The 24,410-nt window shown below is 36.4% G+C and overlaps 6 protein-coding genes and 1 non-coding gene across 7 annotated transcripts in view; 4 read left to right on the top strand and 3 right to left on the bottom strand.

Moving 5' to 3' along the window:
- LOC106292803 (proteasome assembly chaperone 2) overlaps nt 1-418 on the bottom strand; it is a 2,099-nt gene extending 1,681 nt beyond the window's left edge. The window contains exon 1 of the mRNA XM_013728460.1: nt 196-418. Within this exon, the coding sequence (XP_013583914.1) occupies nt 196-255 (60 nt within the window). The 5' untranslated portion in view covers nt 256-418. The remainder of the gene's footprint in view (nt 1-195) is intronic.
- An 11,053-nt stretch (nt 419-11,471) lies between these two features.
- LOC106293169 (myosin heavy chain kinase C-like) lies at nt 11,472-13,270 on the top strand. The gene has a single exon (XM_013728837.1). The coding sequence runs from the start codon at nt 11,601-11,603 to the stop codon at nt 12,969-12,971; it is 1,371 nt and encodes a 456-aa protein (XP_013584291.1). The 5' UTR covers nt 11,472-11,600; the 3' UTR covers nt 12,972-13,270.
- Nucleotides 13,271-14,877: 1,607 nt separating this feature from the next.
- Nucleotides 14,878-14,962, top strand: TRNAY-GUA. The gene is given in 2 exon segments: nt 14,878-14,914; nt 14,927-14,962. It is a non-coding gene; the product is annotated as a tRNA-Tyr (tRNA).
- A 91-nt stretch (nt 14,963-15,053) lies between these two features.
- Nucleotides 15,054-16,974, top strand: LOC106343835 (magnesium transporter MRS2-4-like). Its single transcript, XM_013783162.1, has 3 exons — nt 15,054-15,543; nt 15,623-16,029; nt 16,355-16,974. The coding sequence occupies exons 1-3, from the start codon at nt 15,231-15,233 to the stop codon at nt 16,892-16,894; spliced, it is 1,260 nt and encodes a 419-aa protein (XP_013638616.1). The 5' UTR covers nt 15,054-15,230; the 3' UTR covers nt 16,895-16,974.
- A 1,650-nt stretch (nt 16,975-18,624) lies between these two features.
- LOC106343972 (B3 domain-containing protein At3g18960) lies at nt 18,625-19,724 on the top strand. Its single transcript, XM_013783337.1, has 3 exons — nt 18,625-18,791; nt 19,042-19,453; nt 19,520-19,724. Exons 1-3 carry the CDS (start codon nt 18,660-18,662, stop codon nt 19,600-19,602), a joined length of 627 nt encoding a protein of 208 aa, XP_013638791.1. The 5' UTR covers nt 18,625-18,659; the 3' UTR covers nt 19,603-19,724.
- Nucleotides 19,634-21,148, bottom strand: LOC106343971 (pentatricopeptide repeat-containing protein At3g18970). The gene has a single exon (XM_013783336.1). The coding sequence runs from the start codon at nt 21,089-21,091 to the stop codon at nt 19,688-19,690; it is 1,404 nt and encodes a 467-aa protein (XP_013638790.1). The 5' UTR covers nt 21,092-21,148; the 3' UTR covers nt 19,634-19,687.
- Nucleotides 21,149-21,882: 734 nt separating this feature from the next.
- LOC106296097 (B3 domain-containing transcription factor VRN1-like) overlaps nt 21,883-24,410 on the bottom strand; it is a 5,038-nt gene continuing 2,510 nt past the window's right edge. The window contains exons 2-4 of the mRNA XM_013732152.1: nt 22,690-23,224; nt 22,413-22,612; nt 21,883-22,322 (exon numbers count right to left, since the gene is read on the bottom strand). Coding sequence (XP_013587606.1) covers nt 22,077-22,322; nt 22,413-22,612; nt 22,690-23,224 — 981 coding nt within the window. The 3' untranslated portion in view covers nt 21,883-22,076. The remainder of the gene's footprint in view (nt 22,323-22,412; nt 22,613-22,689; nt 23,225-24,410) is intronic.

The following is a 24,410-nucleotide window of genomic DNA, read 5'->3' as shown; positions in this document are numbered from 1 at the left end:
TGGAAAAAATAAAAAAAAAAAAAAAAAAAAAAGACAAACCAATAAGTTCTTCAATTACAAATCTCTAAGCTTTTCTTGTTTCAGCAGAGATGCTTACAACCTAGTTTCTCAAGAAAGCTGTAGTTTTTTTTCACGATTTACAGGGAGGAGGAGGAGAGACACAGATCGAAATCGAAAACGATTAGAAAAGCTTACTAGAATCAAAGTCGGGCATTCTTCATGGACTCGCTTTCCTTCTTCAACTACAAACTCCATGAAATCGAAATCGAAACGAAACTAAACACTGCTGATTACAGAACCGTATTCCAAGTTTCTCTCACGACCAAGACCAAGTTCACACAGAAGCTGTTCGGTAATTAACACACTTTTTCTTTGGTCGCCGAGCTTGAAGAGCAAGCCAGAGACTGAATGGGCCGATAAATTTTGAAATTAAGTTAAGTATTATGGGCTATGAGTTGTCCTTAAGGCCCAAATATCTCTCTTGAAGAATAATTACGAACTACGAGTTAACGTAACCTTGGCTATATTTGATTTCAGATCTGTAAACTTGGCTTTTCTACTTTAACACTTTAACCTTATTTTTGTAACAAACTATTTTTTTTTTACTTGAATCGATTCATGTAGCTACATCGGTTTGGTTTCACAAGTAACCTTTGCATTTTTTGGTAATTCAAATGCTATTGTTATTATGAATTTGATCGATTAAAATAGCTAGGTTTTCTTTTCTCACGCTATATACTATGTGAAATCTCTCTACTTTTTTTTTTTATTATAATATTATAATAGAGTAACTCTATTATAAAATAAACCATTGAAACAAAATTTACTCTATAATAGAATTATTCTTTTTAGTAAAAATTATAGAAGAAAAAGTAGGTTTGAATTGAAAATGATCTGTGTGATCACTGAAAAGATAGTTATAGCCAACACCAAAAACATGTAAATAATGGATGATTATTACCAAAAAGTATAAAATGGTAGAAAAACTTTTTATCTGTATGATGTGATTTATTAGTCGGGTTTTATTCTCGGTAAGCCATATCATATGATGACAAATAAAAAATAAAAATTCAAATGAATTAATTAATCATCTAAAATGACATGCAAAGACTTTATGATGCTGGTTGTATTAAGTATGGTGTGCACTCTGTTCCCTTATTGCTCTTCTCTGATGGTTTTTATTTTGACGAAAATTATCCACCTTGTCAGGTAGTTACAATAATTGACATCAACTAATAATAACAAACAAAAAGACTGAAACATGTTTATTTTATGAAATGATTATGCATGTATATAGAATTAAGTAATTACTTGGATACTAAAGAAAGAAAGATTATTGTAGGAATGAAGGAACTAAAAAAAAAAGAGTTGAAAGACACCCGTCAAGGAGTGGTGGACCAAACAGTCCATATGATATATTATGAATCAAATCTTATCCACTGAATATATTATGATGAACCAAACCGTCTCTTGCGATCTTAGTCTTGTATATATATATATATATATATATATCCATTGATTAATCTAATTTACAACTTCAACTAAAATCTCAACAACCAGCATTTATTTATTTAATAAAGTTTTCTTTTTTTGTAAATTACACATGTCCTTGCAATAGTCTCTCATGTGATGTGTGATGTCTCCATCGAAATCTCGATTTCGTTTAGTTTTCAAAAAAGATATATGGTCGTGTTTTCGCTTCGTTAAAACAAGGCCAAGTGTGTTGCATGATTTTAAGTTCTTTTTTATTGAGAAGCTTAAATAACTCACCTAATAAACATATACACTTATATATATTAGTTTTCATATATGCATAGACATGGTGATGTCACTTTTAATTTACATGTATAGATCATATTGTAATAAGTGTGTTTTTGCTAAAACTATAGTGTCTTATTTTCTGATTCAACCTTTTGGTCTTTTTTTCTTATGCCATCAGCATAAACAAACTGGTTAAGGGTTAACCAAATTAATTGGAGACTCTGAATCAATAAAAATTAAGCACATTGTTCAAGACTATCCATTCGTGTGTTCTGAGTCCGTGAAATGTGAAACATGAATGATCCCAAAAGTTGCAAAGTTTTCTCGAATCCGTCGAATTTCTTCTAGGCAGATTGCAAAAGCAGACATTCTTTTGGGTTTTGTTTAGATTCTTCTAATCTGTCTGATGAAATATCAAGCTAAATTGGACAATCAAAACTAATAAAATTGTGTTACCCGGTTCTGGTCTCCGTATGGGTTTTTGCATTTTGGTGAACATGCAATGCACATGCTTGCTTGTTTGTAATCCATCCCTACCTTTTGAGGAACCGGTTCGTGATAACCCAAAAAATCAATAAATTAGTATTATATGTTTCAAAAATATAGATATTATAAATATTGATAAAATGTATTATTTTGTGATTAACTATTTCTTACAATTTTTTTAACAATCAAAATTCATTGAACATAATTAATTTATTCAAATTTTACAATTTACCATTATTATCTAATAAAAATGCATTGAAAATATAAAATGTGTATCTTTTTACATAATTTTTTCTTGTAAAACATGAAAATTTTAAAATTCTGATTACACCATTTTGACTAAAGAGCAATATTTTTTCTTCTTCAATTAAAGAGCAATTTTTGAGATCTTATACATTTCTCAGTTTAAGCTTTAGTTATACCAGTTTAACTAATCTAGTAATTAATATATATATACATAACTAGCTTATTTCAGTCTACCAAATCTAATACTCTGTATGATCAGTCCTTTGACTTCCATGCTCCCTTCGTATTATTGATTTAATTATGGAAGATAATGAGAGCTTTGTATGTGTCATATCTAATACTTTTCACTATATTTAATGGGAAAATCATATAAGCACTTCAAGAAAAATCACAAAGTACTTTGTTTAGATGTGTCTATATATCTACATTTTAAATTCACTAAAGTTTCTGTCATTATATATAGAAAGTTCAGATTCTATTCAGACGGCATATCGACTAGGATCAGTTAAGCCATGCAAAAAGAAGAAGGAAAATATCCCATATGTAACTATCTCAGAACTCCCCACTACTGGGTAACACAAATTTGTTTATTCGTCCATTGGTATGGCTGTCCTGTGAAGAACCTCCAAAGAAATAATGGCGTTTTCATAATAATGATAATTGTTAGTATTATACTAGTATTATGTACGTACGTTGGTAAAATTTATAGTATCATTAGCATATCTGTAATTGGTATTGTGTATATATGGGGATTGTACTCTTGCCATAGTTGTGACGGCATGAGTACGTACCATAGTTATTTCATGACAACGATTTACTATTTTGTGGAAATATTGTTATACTAGCTTAAGACCCGCGCAATTGCGCGGAATGAATATTATATGTAAAAATAATATTTTATCTATTATTTTTTTGTTTGTATTCATTTACGTATTATATTATGCATATAATTAAATTAGACTAAACAAATAAATCAAAACAATGCATCTTGTTTATTTATGATACATTTTTAGCAAATAAATCAAAACAATCATTTTATTTATTTTATATGGTATATAACTAAATTTCAATGACATGAATATAGATATATAATATATTTAATATAAATATTTATTATTGAGAATTCATACTCATGTGATAAACACAAAATTTCTAATGTACGATTTTTTGAATGCAAAATTCAAAATTTAAATATAAAATTTTCAATATTTTTTCAATACAAATTTAGAAATTATCATATTTAAGTATTTTTCTATGTTATGAATGTCTAGTAAATGAGACTTCATATTCATACGATTTATGATCATTCATATCTTGTTATTACAAAAAAAAAGTTAAACCATTGATCACAAAATTTAGTGTGAGACATTTAACGTTTTTAGTAATTTATACTCGTTTTAAAAATTCAAAATACAACATATTATAAGAAGAAGAAAAATTCATTATATGATTAATATAATGTGGTTGTTTAATATCTTTTAATAATATAAACTTAAACAAAAAGAACTAAGATACAAACATTATTATCAAATATTTATTATTCATAGTCATTACTTCTCATATATACATTAACCATATTAGGCAATTCCGTAGCTTTTATTTAAGGAAAGTGCGAGAATATTATTTTGTATACTATTTATCAAATTAATAGTTAGTTTAATAAAAAGTATAATATAAGTTAAGATAGACCAACATATTTCTCTAAGAATTTTGAATTTTATTCTAATGGTGATAAGTGGCTACAGAACAATGTTGTAATGTTTCTCAATTAATATATAAGGGATTATTAGATAGCGACTGCGTAATTCAAACTTATCACATAATATGCATGTCGTGTGATCAAATGAATGGCGTGCAAAATGTAAACTACTCCTAATGGAGAAAAAGTGTAATTTTGTCTGATTAAAACGGTGGTTCGTTCTGGTTACTGAAAGTGACAATTGCATTCCGAATCATTCAAGCTCGATCTAGCAATCGTGGGAAATTGAAGGTGAAATAAGTTATTATTGAATAGAATAAAACCGCCCTCTATTCTCACAACTAAAGCTCTGTATTTATACATAGACGTTTCCTATTAGGATAAGGACTAGGAAACTAAACATCATTATCTATCTAGAAGTAGGAGTTATCTCCATATAACTTGTAGTTATCCCAATACTCCCCCTCAAGTTGGCAGTGTGAGATTGCGAACACCCAACTTGGACACGAATCTTTCAAATGCCGGTCCTGGTAATGACTTTGTAAGAATGTCAGCGAGTTGATTCTTTGACGTGACATGTTCAGTAGTAATGAGTTTAGACTTGAGTGCATCGCGGACATGGTGACAGTCGCGCTCGATATGCTTGGTACGCTCATGAAACACCGGGTTTGCAGCAATATACAGAGCGGATTTACTGTCACAGTAGAGCTTCATTGGCGTTGGATGCGCAATGCCAAAGGACTCGAGAAGGCCCTTCATCCATTTTAGGTCTTTGAGAGCAACAGACATTGCACGATATTCAGCTTCAGCCGACGAAAGAGAGACTGTATCTTGCTTCTTGGTCTGCCAAGCAACCGGAGACTCACCTAAGAAGGTAATATATGCACTCAGAGAACGCCTAGACAGAGGGCAAGATGACCAATCAGAGTCACAGTAGACACTTAGTTGCAGGTTATCATCGGCTTGAAGAAATATTCCCTGGCCTGGACTTCCTTTGAGGTATCGAACTACCCGTAACGCAGCTTCCCAGTGAGGTAATAGCGGCTTGTGCAGGAATTGAGACAGAGTATGGATAGCATATCCAAGGTCAGGACGCGTATTAGTGAGGTAGATTAAACGACCTACCAAACGTCTGTATTGTTGTATGTTAGCGAGAGGTCCTGTAGCCAAAGCAAGCTTGTGGTTGAGTTCCATAGGTGCAGGAGCTGGTTTAGCACCAAGAAGACCAGTCTCTGCAATAATATCAAGAGCATACTTCCGTTGAGAAACATAAAACCCTGTCTGATTCCTAGCAACTTCGAGACCCAAGAAGTATTTTAATGTGCCAAGATCCTTCATCTTAAAGCACCGGTGAAGATAGTCTTTGAATTCTTGTAGAACTTTAGCATCATTAGAGGCAATCACGAAGTCATCCACGTATACCAAGATATGCAAACATGTGGAACCCCGTACTTTAGAGAAAAGAGACTGGTCAGCATAGTCATGAGAGAAACCAAAGTCCTGGAGCGCCTTAGTAAGCTTAGAGTACCAACAGCGTGGTGCTTGGCGCAGCCCGTACAGAGACTTTTTGAGACGACAGACCTTGGTCGGATCGGAGCATTTAAAACCCTGCGGTAGTTTCATATATATCTCTTCTTCGAGGTCACCATGTAAAAATGCGTTTGTAACATCCATCTGGTGGACAAACCAATTCTTGACTGCAGCTAGTTTGAGTATGAAGCGGACCGAGGCGAGTTTAGCAACAGGCGCAAATGTGTCAGTGAAGTCTTCACCTTCGGTTTGATGATTACCAAGCACAACGAGACGTGCTTTAGGTCGTTCTAACGTGCCATCCGCATTATACTTGTTAGAGTAAAGCCACTGGTTGCCAAGGGCTTTCTTGCCCGGAGGTAGATTAGTGACCTCCCATGTATCAGTGGCTTCAAAGGCCGTGACCTCCTTGTGCATTGCATCGCCCCATATCTTGAGTTTAGAAGCCTCGCGATAGCTCTTAGGAACATCATCATGAATAAGAGCAGCCATAAACGCTTGATGCGTAACTGAAAATATCTTGTCAGTGAGATAGCTAGATATAGGGTATGGGGTCATACCTGAGACCGTTTCTGGAGGACCAAGATCAGGCGAGTAGAGTACGTGAGAGGGTTTATTATCATGTTGAGCTGAATGGGTCACATAGTCTTTGAGTAGAATTGATGTAGTTTTATGCCTTTGACCTCGACCAAGAATCTCTGGTATGCCTGGGGATGTAGTAAATTCATCTGTAGTAGGAGGCACATGAGTTACAGACTGGTGCGGTGATGCTGGAGAAGTATGAATAGCTGCTGTAGGCATTACATGATTTGTTTCAGACGTAGGCGGAAGACTAGTACTAACCGGTGGTGGGACTGTGTGATCTGAACTGGGAGGAGGAGAAGGTGGCAGAGGCAGCGAACTCCCCCTTGAGTCCAAGTTCGGTAGTAACCAATCATCTATAGTAGGGTCATAATGATTCATAGGTGGTGTAACATATGCATCAGTATGTACACCAGGGAACTTTGATTCAGAGAAGGCAACATCTCTGCTACTGAAGAACTCGTGAGTGTCAAGATCATATAATTTCCATGCTTTCTTACCATAAGGATAGCCAACAAAGATACACTTTCTGCTGCGATCGCCAAATTTGTCTTTGTCACGCGCCTTCCGATGAGAGTAACACAAACACCCAAAGACACGGAGCTTATCATAATCTGGTTTTGTTCCAAATAAAAGTTCATAAGGTGTTTTTCCTTGAAGAACTTGAGATGGCGTGCGATTTATTAAGTGAGCAGCTGTTAGTATGCTCTCACCCCAGAATGTGACTGGGAGATGTGCTTGAAATAGACACGCCCGAGCTACGTTTAGGATGTGGCGATGCTTCCGTTCGACTCGAGCGTTCTGCTGTGGTGTGTCTACACATGAGGTTTGATATTTCCATATAACTTGTAGTTATCCCAATAGAAGGAGATCTATGGTAATATACTAATATGTATTATAGTTTTGGTCATACCTCTTTGAACATCGAATATTCGATTTAATCGTATAATATAAACTTCTTTTTGCATTGATCATATCGTAACAGTAACGTCCACCAGATGTATCGCGTGTGAATGTAAAAGGCTTTGGGATTCGATGGGTCACATACTGACAAACGTCTTTAAGAACGCAGTCGTTATAGAATTCGCGGCCATGACCATTGACATTTACCATTTTTTCTGATACTAATTATTGGAAAAGGTAAACGATGATATTATCTTTATGAAACCCTAAAATGTCAAAACTGTGGTAGCTCTTAGCTGTGAAAGAATCGTTTTCAATTTTATTAGGGGGTTGACAATAGAGGATCGGATCACTTCGAATGTCGCGATTTCCATTTACTTTAACATGAATAATCAAGATTCAAGGTAGATTGGGTTGTGTTTCAGAAAAAAAAGAGGTAGATTGGGTTATAAACATCAAAATTAAAATGACTTCCAAATTTTAGCAAAAAAAATAAAATTAAAATGACTTAGAATAGGAATCTAAAGTTTTGATTCGGGTAGTTTTGAATCGAGATTTATTACCATAATTTAACGTTATACAAATTAAATGATGAAAAAGTTTTATGTTAGTTTTTTTGTGTGAAGTATGTGAGTTTTCATTAGAAACTAATGACACAAGGGATACAAAAGTTCTGCAGATCAAATCCTAGCATCTAAGAAGCTTTTCAAAGCAGGGTGCCAAAAGAGCAACAATTTTGTTTTAGTTGAGTTGGTAAGTCTTATGTTAGTTTATAAGTCCTATGTTAGTTTGTAAGTCTTTTGTTAGTTACCAACTAAAATCCATTTTTAGAAATTTTTATCTGGTCGACGAGATGATATAAATTATTTATTTTAAATTAAAGATCGTTAGATGCATACAAATGAGGCATATATATGTTCATTAGAAACTTTTATAATTTCAACCGTCTAAATTGTATAATTATATGTACGAACTCATACGTTATAGAAGATTCCCATTGTCCGCAATGAAAGTCAATCAACACGAATAAGACCAGCTGTGAATAGTTTGAGAGACAGAGTCGTTGATAGGTTGTGTTCGATAAACTTTTAAAAACAAAAACACATTGCAACAATAGAGAAAAAGAAGTTTTGCAACTTGCTTTTTTGTGTATTCTTTTGCCGTTTGCAACTTGCTTAATTTGTACGAGTAGACGATTTTAACAAAGAAAAATATCAGAGGCCCATCAAACTTTGGGAAACTTTCTATCGTTCATGGGCAGTCAGAAAAGTCAACATCCGGAAGAAAACCTTTTTTTGCTCTCTCACATGTCAAAATATTAAAAACTTATAAACGAAGGGTACGAATAGTGACCAAAAATCGATAAGAAATAATGTTCATAAAAAAAATCACCATTCATAAAGAATAAGTAGGTGTTTTCTTACACCATGTGCAGTAATTTTTTTATAAAATCTAACTTATATTTAAAAATAAATTTTATTAAATTTTATAGATTTTACTATTTTCTTACTAATATTTAATATAGATTTGATATATATTAAATTAATTTATATAAAACTAATAAAAATAATATAAAATTGTATAATTATCAAATATTTAACCTAAAAAATATTTATAAAATTTGTAGATATATAAGACTAATGATCTTACGATTAGATATTTAAATTTTAAAAAAAATGTAAAATTTTTTTTTTGAAAGCTTTAGTAATACAAATTGTATAAGTATACAAAATAATAATATTTTGAAATTTGAAATATTATATATGAATATATTTATTTTATAGATGATGTATGAGCTATTACCATATTTTAAAAAAGTTTACCGAAAAAAATATCAATATTAAATATAATATATGAATTATTACCATATTCTAATAAGTTTGCCAAAAATATAAATCAACATTAAATGAAATTATCCATGTCATATTTTTCCGGAAGCCATGTCATCAATTTCAGTAGCCATGTCATATTTGTTTTGTGAAATTGATTGTAAAAAGAACATGTGGCAAAATCACTTCATAAATATAGTCTAGAGGATTTTTCCTTCTCATTCTCTACCATTCCTTTTTTGTAGAGAAATAAAGAACAAAATTATTCCTTGTCAAATTTGAGATAGAACAACCATTCATTTTCATTTACGTTTTTTTCTTATTCGTTCCTTTTGTTTACAAAATGGTCACCAGTCGGCCCCCTGTAATAAAAACCAATACCGCTTGGAGAATAGTGTTACCGTTATGTAATGTTAATATTATGCACCGTGTGAAGATGATCAGCCGCCAACATAGGCACACACGCTTTGTCTTGTTTCTTCTATTACTATGAATTGTCCAAACCCACTTCTTAGAAAAAACTCGAATCTTTGTACGGACGCATCTCATGTTACAAGTATGTTCACATTGCCAAACCAATATTAATGCATTACGTTTAAACTTAATGCTTTTGAATAGTTGTATAGGTTGTTGCTGTTGTCGTTGTTAATGAGCTTCATATATACGTTTTCTTTGGTACTAGTTTTAATTTCAAAATAACAAATGATTGTCTAGTTAACAGTTTGAAGAGTTCATATTTGAAATGATTAAAAGATTTTAAAAACTCGATGTAACTAAGTTTCAGAATATATAGAAAGTAATCATGCAGTAAGCCTAACAAAATTAAGATAAAAATGATGAACAAATTGTAAGAAAATTAGATAAACGAGCCTTATACTCTGGTATCTTATTAGAACAGAAAGTGTGAAAATGTATAGTCAATCAATAATCATTCAGTTTGTAGCTAACTGTACATCAATTTAATCTGTTTATTATTCGAATCAGTTTTATACATAACCATAACAGCATAAAACCTAATACACACAAGAGCATCTACAATTTCATTTTTTTTTACTGTAAAATAGAATTTGAAGTAAATTTTTCTCTAATGTTGTTTTATTTTATATTCTTACGTAGTAATAAATGAATTTATTCTATAAATGAAATACTGCAATTATTTTTGGTTTATCACAAATGTATAATGTATTACTATTCCATTTCAAAATGAAGTAAAATTTGAACATTGCCTTGTAACCGTCCACTCTTCAAATCAACAAAGCAAAAAAATTTCTTTAACGCCATTAAAAATGTTGATTTTTAAACAAAAGAGAATCCATAAGAAGTGTTGATTACGCAGTCTTAATTTTAATTATGGTCAATACGGTCTCATGTGAAAACTAGCGAGATTAGGGTATGTGACGGTATAGCTCTTAAATGGGCGGGCTCACCATTGGTTGTCCATGTCTAAATATAAATGGGTCTAATTTGGTGACATCCATTTGTCCATACGGATTATAAATGGACAAGAATTACATGATCAATGGGTAATGAACGTTAATGGATTTGAACTACGTGGACATGGACGGTCCAATGGTCACAAAAAGCTAAGTTTTCTAAAATTTGAGTTTTCCCGTCAAAATCGTAAAATCGTTTTTTCCGCAAAAATATTAATATTAAGTTTTTTTTGTCAAAACCATAAAATCAAATATTCCAGCTAAAACCGCAAAATCAAATTTTTTGCCAAAACCGTAAAATCGAGGTTTCTTGCCAAAATCGTAAAATCGAGTTTTTCCGCCAAAACCAAAAATTGTTTTTTCCGCCAAAACCGGAAATCGAGTTTTTCCGCCAAAACCACAAAATCGAGTTTTTCCGCTAAAACCGCAAAGTCGAGTCTTTCCGTCAAAACCGCAAAATCGAGTTTTCCCGCTAAAACCAAAAATCGAGTATTCCCGCCAAAACCGCAAAATCGAGTTTTCCCGCTAAAACCGCAAAAATCGAGTTTTCCCGTTAAAACCTCAAAATCGGGGTTTCTCGCCAAAATTGGAAAATCTATTTTTTTTGCTAAAACCTAAAAATCGATTTTCTCCGCCATAACCGCAAAATTGATTTTTTCCGCTAAAACCGCAAAATTTAAACATTTCTTATAAGATCTATTATGGACTTCATGGCAGTCTATGTAAACACGAGTGTTAGTGGGTTTGGTCCTTAATGGACATAGTTCTTAATGGACATGGTCACACTTTCTGACCGTAAACAATAAATGGACAAATAAATATGACCTAATGGACGTGGGCTAACCCTTACTGCTCTATGTGACTGTCACGTCTCAAGTCTCAAAGCCACGCGTCAGTAACCCACGTCGTCCGCTCACCAACTTTTACTCCTTCAGCTTCTCTATATATAATCCCAACCAAACTTCCTCTTCCTCTCTTTTATTTCTAAAAATCTCACCAATTTCAAACTTTTTTTCCCCTCAAAATTTCCCCCACACGACAACGAAATTAAAACTCTTTAAAGAAAACACAAACCCCACAACAACTCCATTCATAGCTTTCTTCATTTCTTTGTCTAATCAAGAGGAAAATATGGTTATAGCTGCAGAAACCAATGGTACTCATCACCGGAGACCCACTTTCGCTGCTTTCTTAAACACCGACGAAGAAGAACAGATTCATGGTGTTGATGTCATCGATCCTACCAGCACCAGCGTCAATAACCAACAACGTCAAAGCAATGCTTCGAACACCAGCGGCGACTCGTCTCCAAACCAGGTCCCATCTCCATGGAATCAGACTTACTCTCCATACTACACGGACACAACAACAACGCCCACTATGTCTCCATCTCCGTGGAACCAGACTTACTCTCCGTATTACAAGTCTCCTTGGATCTACCAGACGACCCCAAACGTGGATGATGATTCAGACAACGGTTTGATCGGTACGATCGTAAGGCAAGAAGGTCATGTATACTCGTTGGCTGCTTCAGGAGATCTTCTATTCACCGGATCCGATTCCAAGAACATTCGGGTCTGGAAAGATCTCAAGGACTTCGCCGGTTTTAAATCAACCAGTGGTTCAGTTAAAGCGATTGTGATAACCGGAAATAACCGGATTTTTACCGGTCATCAAGACGGTAAAATCCGAATTTGGAGAGGGTCTAAGAAAAGAACCGGAGTATATCCACGAATCGGGAGCTTACCGAGTACGAAGCAGTTTCTGACCAAATCCGTGAACCCGAAGAATTATGTCGAGGTACGTCGCCATAAAAATGTTTTGAAGATACGACACTACGACGCCGTTTCGTGTCTAAGCTTGAACGAGGAGCTCGGTTTACTCTACTCCGGTTCGTGGGACAAGACTCTCAAAGTCTGGAGACTCTCCGACTCGAAATGCCTAGAATCGATTCAAGCTCATGACGACGCCGTCAACACCGTAGCCGCCGGGTTCGACGACTTGCTGTTCACCGGCTCCGCCGACGGAACTTTGAAAGTGTGGAAACGCGAGCTTCAAGGGAAAAGGACGAAGCATTTCCTCGTAAACGTGTTGATGAAGCAAGAGAACGCCGTGACGGCGTTAGCGGTTAACTTAACGGCGTGTGTTGTTTACTGTGGAACTTCTGACGGTTCCGTTAATTTTTGGGAAGGGAAAAATAATCTTTCTCACGGCGGGATTCTCCGCGGCCATCGTATGGCGGTGCTCTGCCTCGCCGCCGCCGGGAGTCTGGTACTGAGCGGCGGAGCGGATAAGAACATTTGCGTGTGGAGGAGGAACGGCGATGGGAGTCACTCGTGTCTCTCGGTGTTGATGGACCACGTGGGACCCGTCAAGTGTTTGACGGCGGTGGAAGAGGCGGAGAAAGATAGCAACGGAAGATGGATAGTGTATAGTGGAAGCTTGGATAAATCGGTGAAAGTGTGGCGCGTGACGGAGACTGCGCCTCCGGTGATTGGCTGAGATGCGCCGAGGAGGGGAAGATATTACGTGCAGTCTTAGCGCGTGGGATGAGACTACGGAAAAAGAGAATGTTCCGCCGGATATGTGGTCCCTGTCTTTGTGGTCAAGACAAGTTTTTATGGCCGGCAAAAGGAAACAGATCTTACGACCAATAAAGGACGGCCACGTCATGAAAGTATCTAAAAGGTTTAGAATGTTTTTTACTATTTTATTCGTTGCTTCATTGTAAACTGCACATATTTGAATTACGTTTGATAAAGAAACATAAAAGGTGGGAATGATTATGCTATGTTCAGAGAAAGGGCAACTAACCCGTATATTTTTTCATTGTTTTAATATCAAAGTTACTTATATTTTATATGCAATTCGTTCAAAATGCAATATTGGTTAGTTTAAACTGATATTGTAAAAGATAAATTGGAAATTTTAGACCTGTAATGTGCACGTTAAGTTGATTTGTTTGTTTTCTTTGTTGACTAAGATTTAGCCGTTGAAAAATGAGATATAAGATTTTTATTGGTCTCTTCATGAATTTATGTAAAATGTCACTAACGGCCATAGGATATGTAAATCAAACAAGCTACAAATTTACATTGACATACAATTAACTAGGCCAAGAAAGAGTGGAAGGGCCTTAGGCCTTACGTTCCCTTTACTGCTACTCTTCTTACTGCATCTGCTGCTTTCATTTCCCTTGTTATTATGCTCCTTTCATTCTTCTTGGCCAGTCAGAATGGCAGATTTGGAATGGATACAAACCACGTCTTGCAGAAGCATTTAATTTTTCAAAGGTTCTAGTGGAGGAACAAAAAGGAAAACCAGCCAAACCTAAGTTGATCTTTAACAAGAGTGGGAAAGTTACTTTTTCACCTTACCAGTATTGTGTGAATTCCTGGGTACGACAGTGAATCCAACTCTGGTCCCTCTCATCTAACAACAAAATTCTCAAAATTCCACGACAGACTTGTATATGATGTAGTAGTCATATCCCCACCTCACAATTGTTCGGTATAACCCCAATTCAAATGGAATGGAGTGGAAGAACCAATGTTTAGTGAACTTCTCAAAATCTGTGGAGCATCATGTGTTATTGTTATTTTGGACATCAAACAATGGTTAACCATAATTGAAATCAAATATGAAGAATTCCAATCATGGTTCTTTTACCACCAACATGAGTCATTCAGCCAATTGACTAAAATTTTGCAGTTTTGCTATCAAGTTCATTCAATGAGCATGTTTTAAAACTTTAGCATAAAACCTAGTATGTGCTTTCCTAAAGCCAAAGAAGAAAATGAAGCTTGCAGTTTACAAACGATGAGATGTTAGTTATGCTTTAGGCAAAGCTCCACTAGGTTCTTGTCCATTTGACTTCAAATTAATTAAGAAGGAATAATAAGCCCATAAATTGGACTACTATATATTTTCATATCGTCATATGGTAGACTATGAATGGTCTTTTAAATTTTTTGCTAACCGAGAGTATCCTGGCCCCACCGAAGTGGTCCAGACTAGAGACCGAAGTGAGCATGGACGCTGCCAGGGCGTCACCATGTGGCTCACCGTGTAACGGTCTTCGGTCTCGGATGCTGCAGCCCACATGTAAATTTCGCAGTGGCCAAAGCTCGAACCCAAGGGCGGGCACTCGAGCTGGAGCTCATATACCACTAGACGAAAGCAACCTGGTTGAATGGTCTTTAAATTAATCATAAACTACACTTTTCTATTTCAGTATTAATGTCATTTAAACCTTAGGGATCTACATGCTCCGTGTATCATATTAAAATACATGGATGGAATAATTTGTAAACACGATCACGAGTTAAGAATAAAAATGATTTTACACTCCAACTAGAACTAGTATAACATTTAAATATAAATGATTACGTTAATACGTTGACCGTAGCCGACCTTAGCTCAGTTGGTAGAGCGGAAGACTGTAGTAGATGCGGATAATCTTTAGGTCGCTGGTTCGATTCCGGCAGGTCGGAACTATTTTTTTCATACACTCTGTTGGACCTTTTTGTGAATAAAGCCAGCTCATCGTATCTTTTTAGAACCAAAACCCAAAACATATCTCTTTTTAATTCGTTGGCCTGATCTTTGGATATTTTTTTGAACCACTACAATAATACAAAACTACCAACACTGTTCCTCACTAGCGTTTACGGTAGAGAAACGATCTGTCGGAACTTGACAAAGCCAAGAAGCGGCAAGATCTCTGAGCTCTGCTTCGATAGGTACAAATAATCAATCGCAATGGGAGAAGGCAAGTTGTCGTTCCGCCGTCTTTCCAGCATCCGCCACCGCAAGAAGCGCACTGCGGCTAAGGATGAAGCAGAGAGTAGCCTCATCTCGTCTTCACCGCCTCCTACGCCGATGACTCCAGCTGCGGTTGTTGCGAAGGCGAAGAAGAAAGCTGGAGGAGCGAGGTTGTGGATGAGGTTTGATCGGACTGGAGCTATGGAAGTAGTGGAATGCGACAAGAGTACAATCATCAAACGTGCTTCTGTCCCCCCTAGAGATCTCAGGATTCTTGGACCTGTCTTCTCTCACTCTTCTAACATTCTTGGTATAGTGTATTAGAGAGAAAGTATAACCCATTCTTGATATAGAAGCTAATACATGTATGTATCTTTGGCTCTGTGCAGCGAGGGAGAAAGCAATTGTTGTGAACTTAGAAGTCATAAAGCTAATAGTTACCGCTGAAGAAGTGCTGCTCTTGGATCCTCTCCGTCCTGAAGTTCTTCCACTCGTTGAACGACTCAAGCTACAGTTTCCTCAGATTACTAATGCTTCTGGAAACGTTGTGCAATCCTCTTCTCTTCTTGATCAAGAAGCTGGAGAGGGTTTGCAGAGTGTGCTTCCTTTTGAGTTCCAGGTTCTCGAGATTGCGCTGGAGGTCGTCTGCTCGCTTCTTGATACGAGCGTTGATGCACTTGAGACAGAAGCTTGGCCTGTTCTTGATGAACTAACCAAGAATGTCAGCACTGAGAATCTTGAATACGTTCGAAGCTTGAAAAGTAATCTCACCAGGTTGCTAGCCCGTGTACAAAAGGTTTGATCATTTCGTCATGATTCTATATAATGTTTGTTGTGATGGAGGAGAGCCTAAAACTTCAAAGCAAAATCCATCGTACCTCTCCGAGATAATGTTATTTTTAGCTATTTCCATGGAATTTAGTTTTTTTTTTGGGTTGATAGGATGATCATGTCATTTTCCGGGTAGGATTAATTAATGGGTAGAGTATGGGTTCGTTCTGATACCATATTAAATTTTTTGAACTTCTAACTTAAAATTAATTAACGGTAAATCTTTTGGATATTACTTAATTCATTTTTTTATTTCCGATGCGAGAACTTTTCTTCTGCAATTGATGCAGGTGAGAGATGAAATCGAACACTTGTTAGATGACAACGAAGACATGGCAGACTTGTACTTAACAAGGAAATGGATCCAACAGAACCAGCAATCCGAAGCAGAACTTGGTGAGACCGCATCAAATCTTCTCAGTCGGGCCACATCAAACAGAAGTTCCAGTATGGTGACGAGTAGTACGAAGGGCGACGACGTGGAGGATCTAGAGATGTTGCTGGAGGCATACTTCATGCAACTAGAGGGGATGCGAAACAGGATTCTTACGGTGAGGGAGTACATTGACGACACAGAAGACTACGTGAACATACAACTTGATAATCAACGTAACGAAATGATCCAACTGCAACTGACGCTGACCATAGCCTCGTTTGCTATAACTGCAAACACATTGTTGGTAAGCTTGTTCGGAATGAACATACCGTGTCCATTGTATAAAATGGATGATGTGTTTGGTTACTTTCTCTCGAGTGTTACTGCGGTTTGCGTTGTGCTATTCTTGCTCACCCTTGGTTACGCATGGTGGAAGAAGCTGCTTGGCTCATAATCACTCTTTCTCACTTGTGTAGTAAAAACCCATTGCCACATGTTTAATACATATTGTTGTAATTAGGCTTCCTTGATTTATCTCTTGATTATGCTGATGACAAATTGACAAGGTTAAAGTAAATGCAATGAACATGTATACCAGTATTCTAAAAATCTGCCTAGACGCCCATCTAAACAATATTCCTCTATAAAACGCCTAACCACCGCCTAGCGATTTTTAGAAGATTGATACATATATTGAAAATTTTAAATTAATAATGTCAAAATTAAGTAAAGAAATTTTTTCTTTCAAGAATCATATTTGTATCAATGTAAATGCCTTTTCCAAATTATAACAAGGTTATCTCTGATTTTTTGTGTTTTATACCTTACTTATGAATTATGATTACGCTGATGGCAAAGTTAAAGTAAATGCAATGAACATATATACCAATGTTCTAAAAATAGGCCTACGCGTCTGTCTAAACATGCTTGACCACTCACTGTCTACCGAATTTTAGAACATTGATATATACAAGTGAAATTTTTTTAAATTAGTAATCTCGAAAAAAAGCAAAGAAAATTTTTCTTTTTAAAATCATATTTCTATGTTTGTGTTGAATGCCTTTTCCAAATCGTGACAAGGGTTATCTTTGATTTTTTGGTGTTTTTGTCATACCTTACTTTGGTAACTTTAATAATCTTTTACCTAATCAAGACTTCTTTTTGAATGGTGAAAACTTTTATGAGAGAGTCTTGGGAAACTAGAAAAATTAAAGTAGATTGTCTTGTCACTTGTCAGATACATAATATCACAACATCACGACAAATAACTTCAGTCCTTTTCGGTTTCTCTTTTTATTGGCTTTAACCAGTGTTTCGAAACCCGACCCGGATCCGCGATTGAACCGATAAACCCGGTGGCCCAGAAAAATCCGGTTGGGGTTTTGTGAAAAATCCAATATTTAGAAATCCACAAAAACCCGTAAAAATTCAGTAAATCCAGAACCCGATACCGGTTGAACCACGGTTGAACCAATAAATAACTCTTTTTTTTTTTAGTTTTTAATCATGTTTTTAGATTATGTCTTATATTCTAAGTTTCTAATTAAGAACTTAGATGCTGACTAATTTTTTTTCAGTTTTATATTTGTGATTTTTAGATTTTGGCAAAAATTTTACTATGCCGCCTGAAGAAAATGAAATGAACGATGGTAGAGAGAACCAAAATTAGTTGATGCGATTTGATGGTAGTTTATTTCTGTTATTGACAATTTATTATAATAATCTTTTACATTTGGTTTATTTTGTATTTGAGTTTAATTTATTATCCATTTAGACATTTAAATATTTATAAATTTAATGTCTTGATTTTTTTAGATGTCATAACTCTTATTTTGTTAGAAAAGATTTTAAATAGTCTAAACTATTTGTTGATATTTTGTATGTCAAATGAAAATAAAAATATAAAAACTAAAGTTAAGTATTTTAAAAAAAATTTTAAACATAAAATATATATATATCCAAACTATTATTTTATGTTTTAAAAAATATTTTGAAAATATTAAAATTTAGTTTTTATATTTTTATTTACATAGCTGGTATATTATTATATAATAAAATTAATTTATTTATTAACCTGTGGTTCATCTGCGGTCGATCCAGTGATTCAGTAATCCGGTAAGTCGTTCGGTTCGGTGTCCGGTCGGGTTTAAAAACATTGGCTTTTAACTCTCCACTCTGGTTCTCTCTTCGGGAAAGTTAAAGAAAAAAAGGGAGGAAAAATGGTTACTACACGGCAAACGAAGGCCAGAGTCACAACAGCCTTTCACCGACGGCCACAACCGGAGCCAGATTCTTCGGTCAAGAAGTTCTTCAAGGTGGTTTTACCCTCAACAGTGAAGAGAAACATGCTGGTAATAGATATAACACTTGTAGATCAGAGTTTCACTTGGAAAAAAAACACCCTGCATGTGTTGTTGTTGGTTCAATTCTTTGTTTCTTTACACTTATTGGGATTATATCAGCAGATTTGCTAGACAATACTCCATTACTTTGTATTTTCTTGGATTAGAGATCTAAAAGGGATGCTAAAATTTACAGATTGTTCTTAAGACACTGTAGAGAACCCAAGATCTAACATTTTCTTACTTCTTGTCTGAACAGATGATTCCACCAAGATTTGTGATACTACAAGGGTCTACACTCTCTGAATTCGTTACATTGGAGACTCCTGTAGGATTCAGGCGTTCCATAAAGCTTAAACGGATAGGTGAAGAGATTTGGTTACAGGGCGGTTGGAGTGAGTTTGCAGAGGCTCATTCCATCAGCGAAGGCCATTTTCTCTTCTTCGACTACAAAGGAAACTCAACTTTCAGTGTAATGATCTTCAATGTTTCGGCTTGCGAGATCGACTATCCACTGGATGCAGTTCATATCAGTGACAGCGACGATGAGGTGATGGACGTTACAGACGAAGGGTTTCTTGGAACTCAAGGTACAAGAAGAAATGATCAGGGTGGTGGTACAAACCCCAAGAAGAGACCAAGAGACGATGAGTTTGATAAGATTCTAAATGGTAAGAACAGACTTTGTCCTTGTGAGTATGAAGATTAAGGATCTGAATTTCATTATGTTTGTGCAGATGTTGATGAGATCAATTCAATCAAACTGCTTGAGGAAGAAGAAGAAGGCAAGAGAGTCTTCAGAGGACAACAGTTCTTCTAACAGAACAGAGACCTTGCATGTGTTTCTGTTGTGTAATGTAAAATATTCTACTAAATGAAACTTGAACTGCGAATTAGTTTCTGATCTAAACAAAGCTGTAACCAGGTCTTGTTTTGATCCTTCTTGCTTTCATCTCATCCCTCAGCTTCTCTACCTCTACCCATTTCCCTTTAGAAGCTAACACATTAGACAGAGCAACATAATCTTCGCTTTCATCACCCTTCTCCTCTAATTCCATCTTGATAAGAGCTTTTCCGATCTCTTCACCCATCACAGTCTCTCCATAGATGCTGCAGGCATTGCAGAGACTTCTCAACATGATAGCGTCGGGATTGATAGGCATAGCTAACACAAACTCATACGCTTCTTGTAACCGCCCTGCTTTGCCGAGAAGATCTACTATGCATCCGTAGTGTTGAATAATCGGAGTCACACCAAACCTTGCCCTCATGCTCTGAAACAACTCCAGTCCTTCTTGAACAAGACCGTTATGACGGTAAGCCGAAAGCAAACTAGTGAAAGATACTACGTTTGGTTTGATACCAGACTCCGCCATTCGGTTTAGAAGACTCGGTGTTTCGTTCCCCCTTCCGTTGAGAGCTAGCCCCGTCGCCATTGAGGTCCATGTCAAAACATTCTTCGCTCTCATTAGCTCGAACACAGAGATAGCACTGTTTAAGCAGCCGCATTTGGAGTACATGTCAACAAGTCCAGTACCGATAAAGACATCAACTTCGGGCGTGAAACCAAGTTTCTCTATGTATCCATGAACAAGAGCACCAACTTCGAGCAAACCCATCTGAGAGATGGCTGAAAGAACACAAACCATGGTTGTATCAGTAGGTCTACTAACTCCATCACCAAAGTAGGAGAATCTCCGGAACAGAATCATCCCTTTTCTCGCACTGTGATTCCCTTTGTCCTTATGCGAACAGTACCCTCCGATCATTGCGTTCCATGTAACTGAAGTTCTCTCAGGCATTTCATCAAACACTTTCCGAGCATACCGTATATCCCCATGCTTGGCATAGAAATGGAGCAAAGTGGTTCCAATCAACTCAGATTTATAGAGAAACCCAAGCTTTATCACCATCCCGTGAACGATCCTCCCGACACGCGACGAAGAAGCCGACCTGGCGCAAGCGCCGAGGAGGAAGACGAACGTGCGCTCGTTGAGATAAAGCAACGAACTTTTTGATAACCAGTTGGTGAAGATCCGTATAGAGTCTTCTGGGTTGCTGCATTTAAGCAATGTGTTGAATAGAAACTTGTCAGGATGACTAAAACGAGGGAACACTAGTGAATGAGCAAGCTTGGAGCTTTCTGTAGATTGCTTCGAACAGTAATGGCCTATGAGTTTGCCGACGAGAGAATTGTCTTGGCATCCGTGAATCACGAGTTGAGCATGGATTTGCTTAGCCTGAACTAGGGTTTTCGAGTTCTTGTGCAACAAGGACAAGAATCTTGGTCCAGGGAAAACAGAGCTCATACGCGCCAACTCTGTTTCTGAAAATTAGGCATGAATGTTTTGAGTTTGGAACCAATGTTTTCGATTTAGCCTCTATAGAACAATTTATACCTGACCTAGTGTCTATATAAGATGATTCATTTCAAATTCAGTTAATAATATTTTAGTTTCACATTTTTTTTTATATTTTGTATCAAAACTAATATAAAATTAAATAATTATATTATTCATTATTTAAGTTTAGAATATTATTTTGGAGTAATTAACAAATAAGAATAATATCTTGAAGCATTATTATTTTGGATATTCGAGTATTTTCCTACATGATCGATTCAAACATTTTATAAAAGTTCAGTCAAATTTTTTTTTATAAATTCAAGTTTTTTTGGTTTGGAGGATTCAGTTACAAATGTTCAACCCTGTAGAGTTCATAAGAAAAAAAAAAAAAAAAGCTTCTTGAGATGAAAGGGAAGAGTTCGAATAATGAACAACACAACAATCCCATCTTCATCATATCATCTTTCTTGGTGCACAAGTATCCATACCAAAGTTGATGGAGATTAGGTTTCTACAATCTTCTTAAACCTAACTTCTAACTCAAACACCACTCCAGAGGTTACATATTATGATAAAATCATAAAACAACTTTTCCACATCGAGAAAAAAACGACACACTGACGCAATGACACAGATAGAGATAGAAAGAGAGTTTAGTTGTTTTAAAATTAAGAAACCCCTACACGCAATTGCAGTTTGATTAGGGTCTTTACAAACTTCTTAAACCCTAACTTCTAATCCAAACAAATTCTAAATTCCACTCCAGAGGTTGCATATTATGATAAAAATCATAAAACAAACTTATCCACATCGAGAAAAAAAACTGACACATAAATAGAGAGCAAGAGAGTTTAGTTGTTTTAAAATTAAGAAAACCCTACACGGAATTGCAGTTTGATATCTCCCCACACTGCAGATCGATCAGTCACACCGAAGTAAACTACTAGTACTAGATTGCGTTGACCCGATAGGCCGTTACTTTCAGGACGAAGTCTCTGGTTCTGAGGAGCTCGAACACGCAGACGTCACCTTCTCCTAGGTTGTTCTCCAGGGTGAACTCGTACCACCCTTGGCTGAACTTGGCTCTCCCTGCTTTGTAGAGGCATCTCACCGGCCACTGTTTCTCCCCGAGCTGGACCTTGATGAATCCCGAGATCCCACTTAAGTACTTCTCAGCAAAACCAGAAGGCAGATACTGTTCAAAGAAAAAAAAAAAAGATTAACTATTTCAGAGACGGTTGTTCTGTAATAATGATCTTAATTTTGAGATGTTTTTGTTGCTTACCATGATGCAGCCTCTGTATAGATAAGATGGTCGAAGAACAACTCTGAAGAAAGGGTTTGTTGGCTCGAACGTTTTGGCTGCATTAATGGCCCTCTCTCTTTCCTCTGCAGTCACCGTTCTCTTTCTCGCAGAAGCACTCTCGTAGAACTTTGAACGGCTCTCCGGGTCATCATCCCTCGGAGCAGATGAGTTTACTTCCTCTGGATGGATCACACCAATCATGAGAATCAATCCAAGTATGAAACAAGAGTTTAAGAAGAGAGGAAAAATGATTTACCAGGAACAGCGTTCTTCTTCTTCCTCCCTCTCTTCTTAGTAACTTTAGGGGTCGGTGTCGCCTCTTCAGCTTTAACAGGTGGTCCAGCGAAGAAGCTCTGGATAGCTGGGCTAGCGTACCCTTTAATAGCGGCTACAGTAACTTCAGGATGCTGTTGTGATGACGGATACACTGAGGAAGAAGGATAAACAACCTCGGCAGCGTCTTCGTCTTCAAGATCTTCAAACAAACGGGCGCGTTTGAGGTGGGTGTGTGCGGTGTCCATGAGAGCGGAGGAATGGTAGTTGATCTCGGAGTGTGATAAGTTGTATATGTAGACGCTGAAGGCAGAGTTGCCTTCGTATCTGAAGATGAGGAGATAGCCAATGCGGATTGAGTAACGGTCGACAAACTCTTGCCAACCATCTTGAAACCAGATTTTGTTGTTGTCGGCTTTTCTTAGTCCTACACGCCAAACGTGGCCGTCAGGTACCGTGAGTGCAACTGCGACGGATAGCTCGTCCTTGAATTTACTCACAAACTTATCTGGAACTCTCTGCACAAACCATACCACGAATTAAAAAAAAAAAAAAAGAAGATTAATATAAAGATTTACAAGATATATAATGCTAAAATGGCAAGATATATTGCTGGAGAGCAGCCTGCTTTTGCCTAAATTAAATCACAATCCAAATGGTACTGTTTCAGTTTCCAAGGCTAAGACACAGTCCATTACTATTCCTGGAACAATGTATATAATGGGAAATCGGCCAAAAAAACACTGAACTTTGCGGGAATTGCCAAAAGAAACCTGGACATATGGGCTAGCCAATAAAATCCTGAACTTTTGTTGACTTTTCGGGTTTATTAAGAAACTTACGATTGACTGACCAGATAAACACACCGTTAACCGAGTTAACTGATAATTAAGCGGACGTTAATTTTGGGTGTTAAAGTATACGACGTCGTTTCATCACTTTGTCTGATTAAAGACAAACGACGTCGTTTATATAGCTGTGTTATTAAAAATATGTGTTTCCTACGGCTCGAACTCGTGTACTCGGGTTTAATGGTAGGGGTTTTTGCCACTGAGCTAGTGGACTTTGCAATGGCTATACGAACACAATATCTTTTATTCTTCGAATCCGAGTTAAAGACAAATTAATGAAACGACGCGTTTTACATTAACTTTTTTATTAAAAAGATGGGGTTCCATCGACTCGAACTCGTGCACTCGGGTGTAATGGTAGGGGTTTTTGCCACTGAGCTAGTGGACTTTGCAATGGCTATACGAACACAATATCTTTTATTCTTCGAATCCGAGTTAAAGACAAATTAATGAAACGACGCGTTTTACATTAACTTTTTTATTAAAAAGATGGGGTTCCATCGACTCGAACTCGTGCACTCGGGTGTAATGGTAGGGGTTTTTGCCACTGAGCTAGTGGACTTTGCAATGGCTATACGAACACAATATCTTTTATTCTTCGAATCCGAGTTAAAGACAAATTAATGAAACGACGCGTTTTACATTAACTTTTTTATTAAAAAGATGGGGTTCCATCGACTCGAACTCGTGCACTCGGGTTTAATGGTAGGGGTTTTTGCCACTGAGCTAGTGGACTTTGCAATGGATATACGAACACAGTTTCTTTTATTCTCTTTGAATCCGAGTTAAATGAATCAAAAAGAAACGACGGTTTTCTCCTCCGATTGGTATAAACCCTAAATGGGCGAAATCA

Source organism: Brassica oleracea, chromosome C5 (assembly GCF_000695525.1).
Source record: "Brassica oleracea var. oleracea cultivar TO1000 chromosome C5, BOL, whole genome shotgun sequence".
Taxonomy (NCBI): domain Eukaryota; kingdom Viridiplantae; phylum Streptophyta; class Magnoliopsida; order Brassicales; family Brassicaceae; genus Brassica; species Brassica oleracea.
This window is presented reverse-complemented; position numbering and strand designations above follow the sequence as displayed.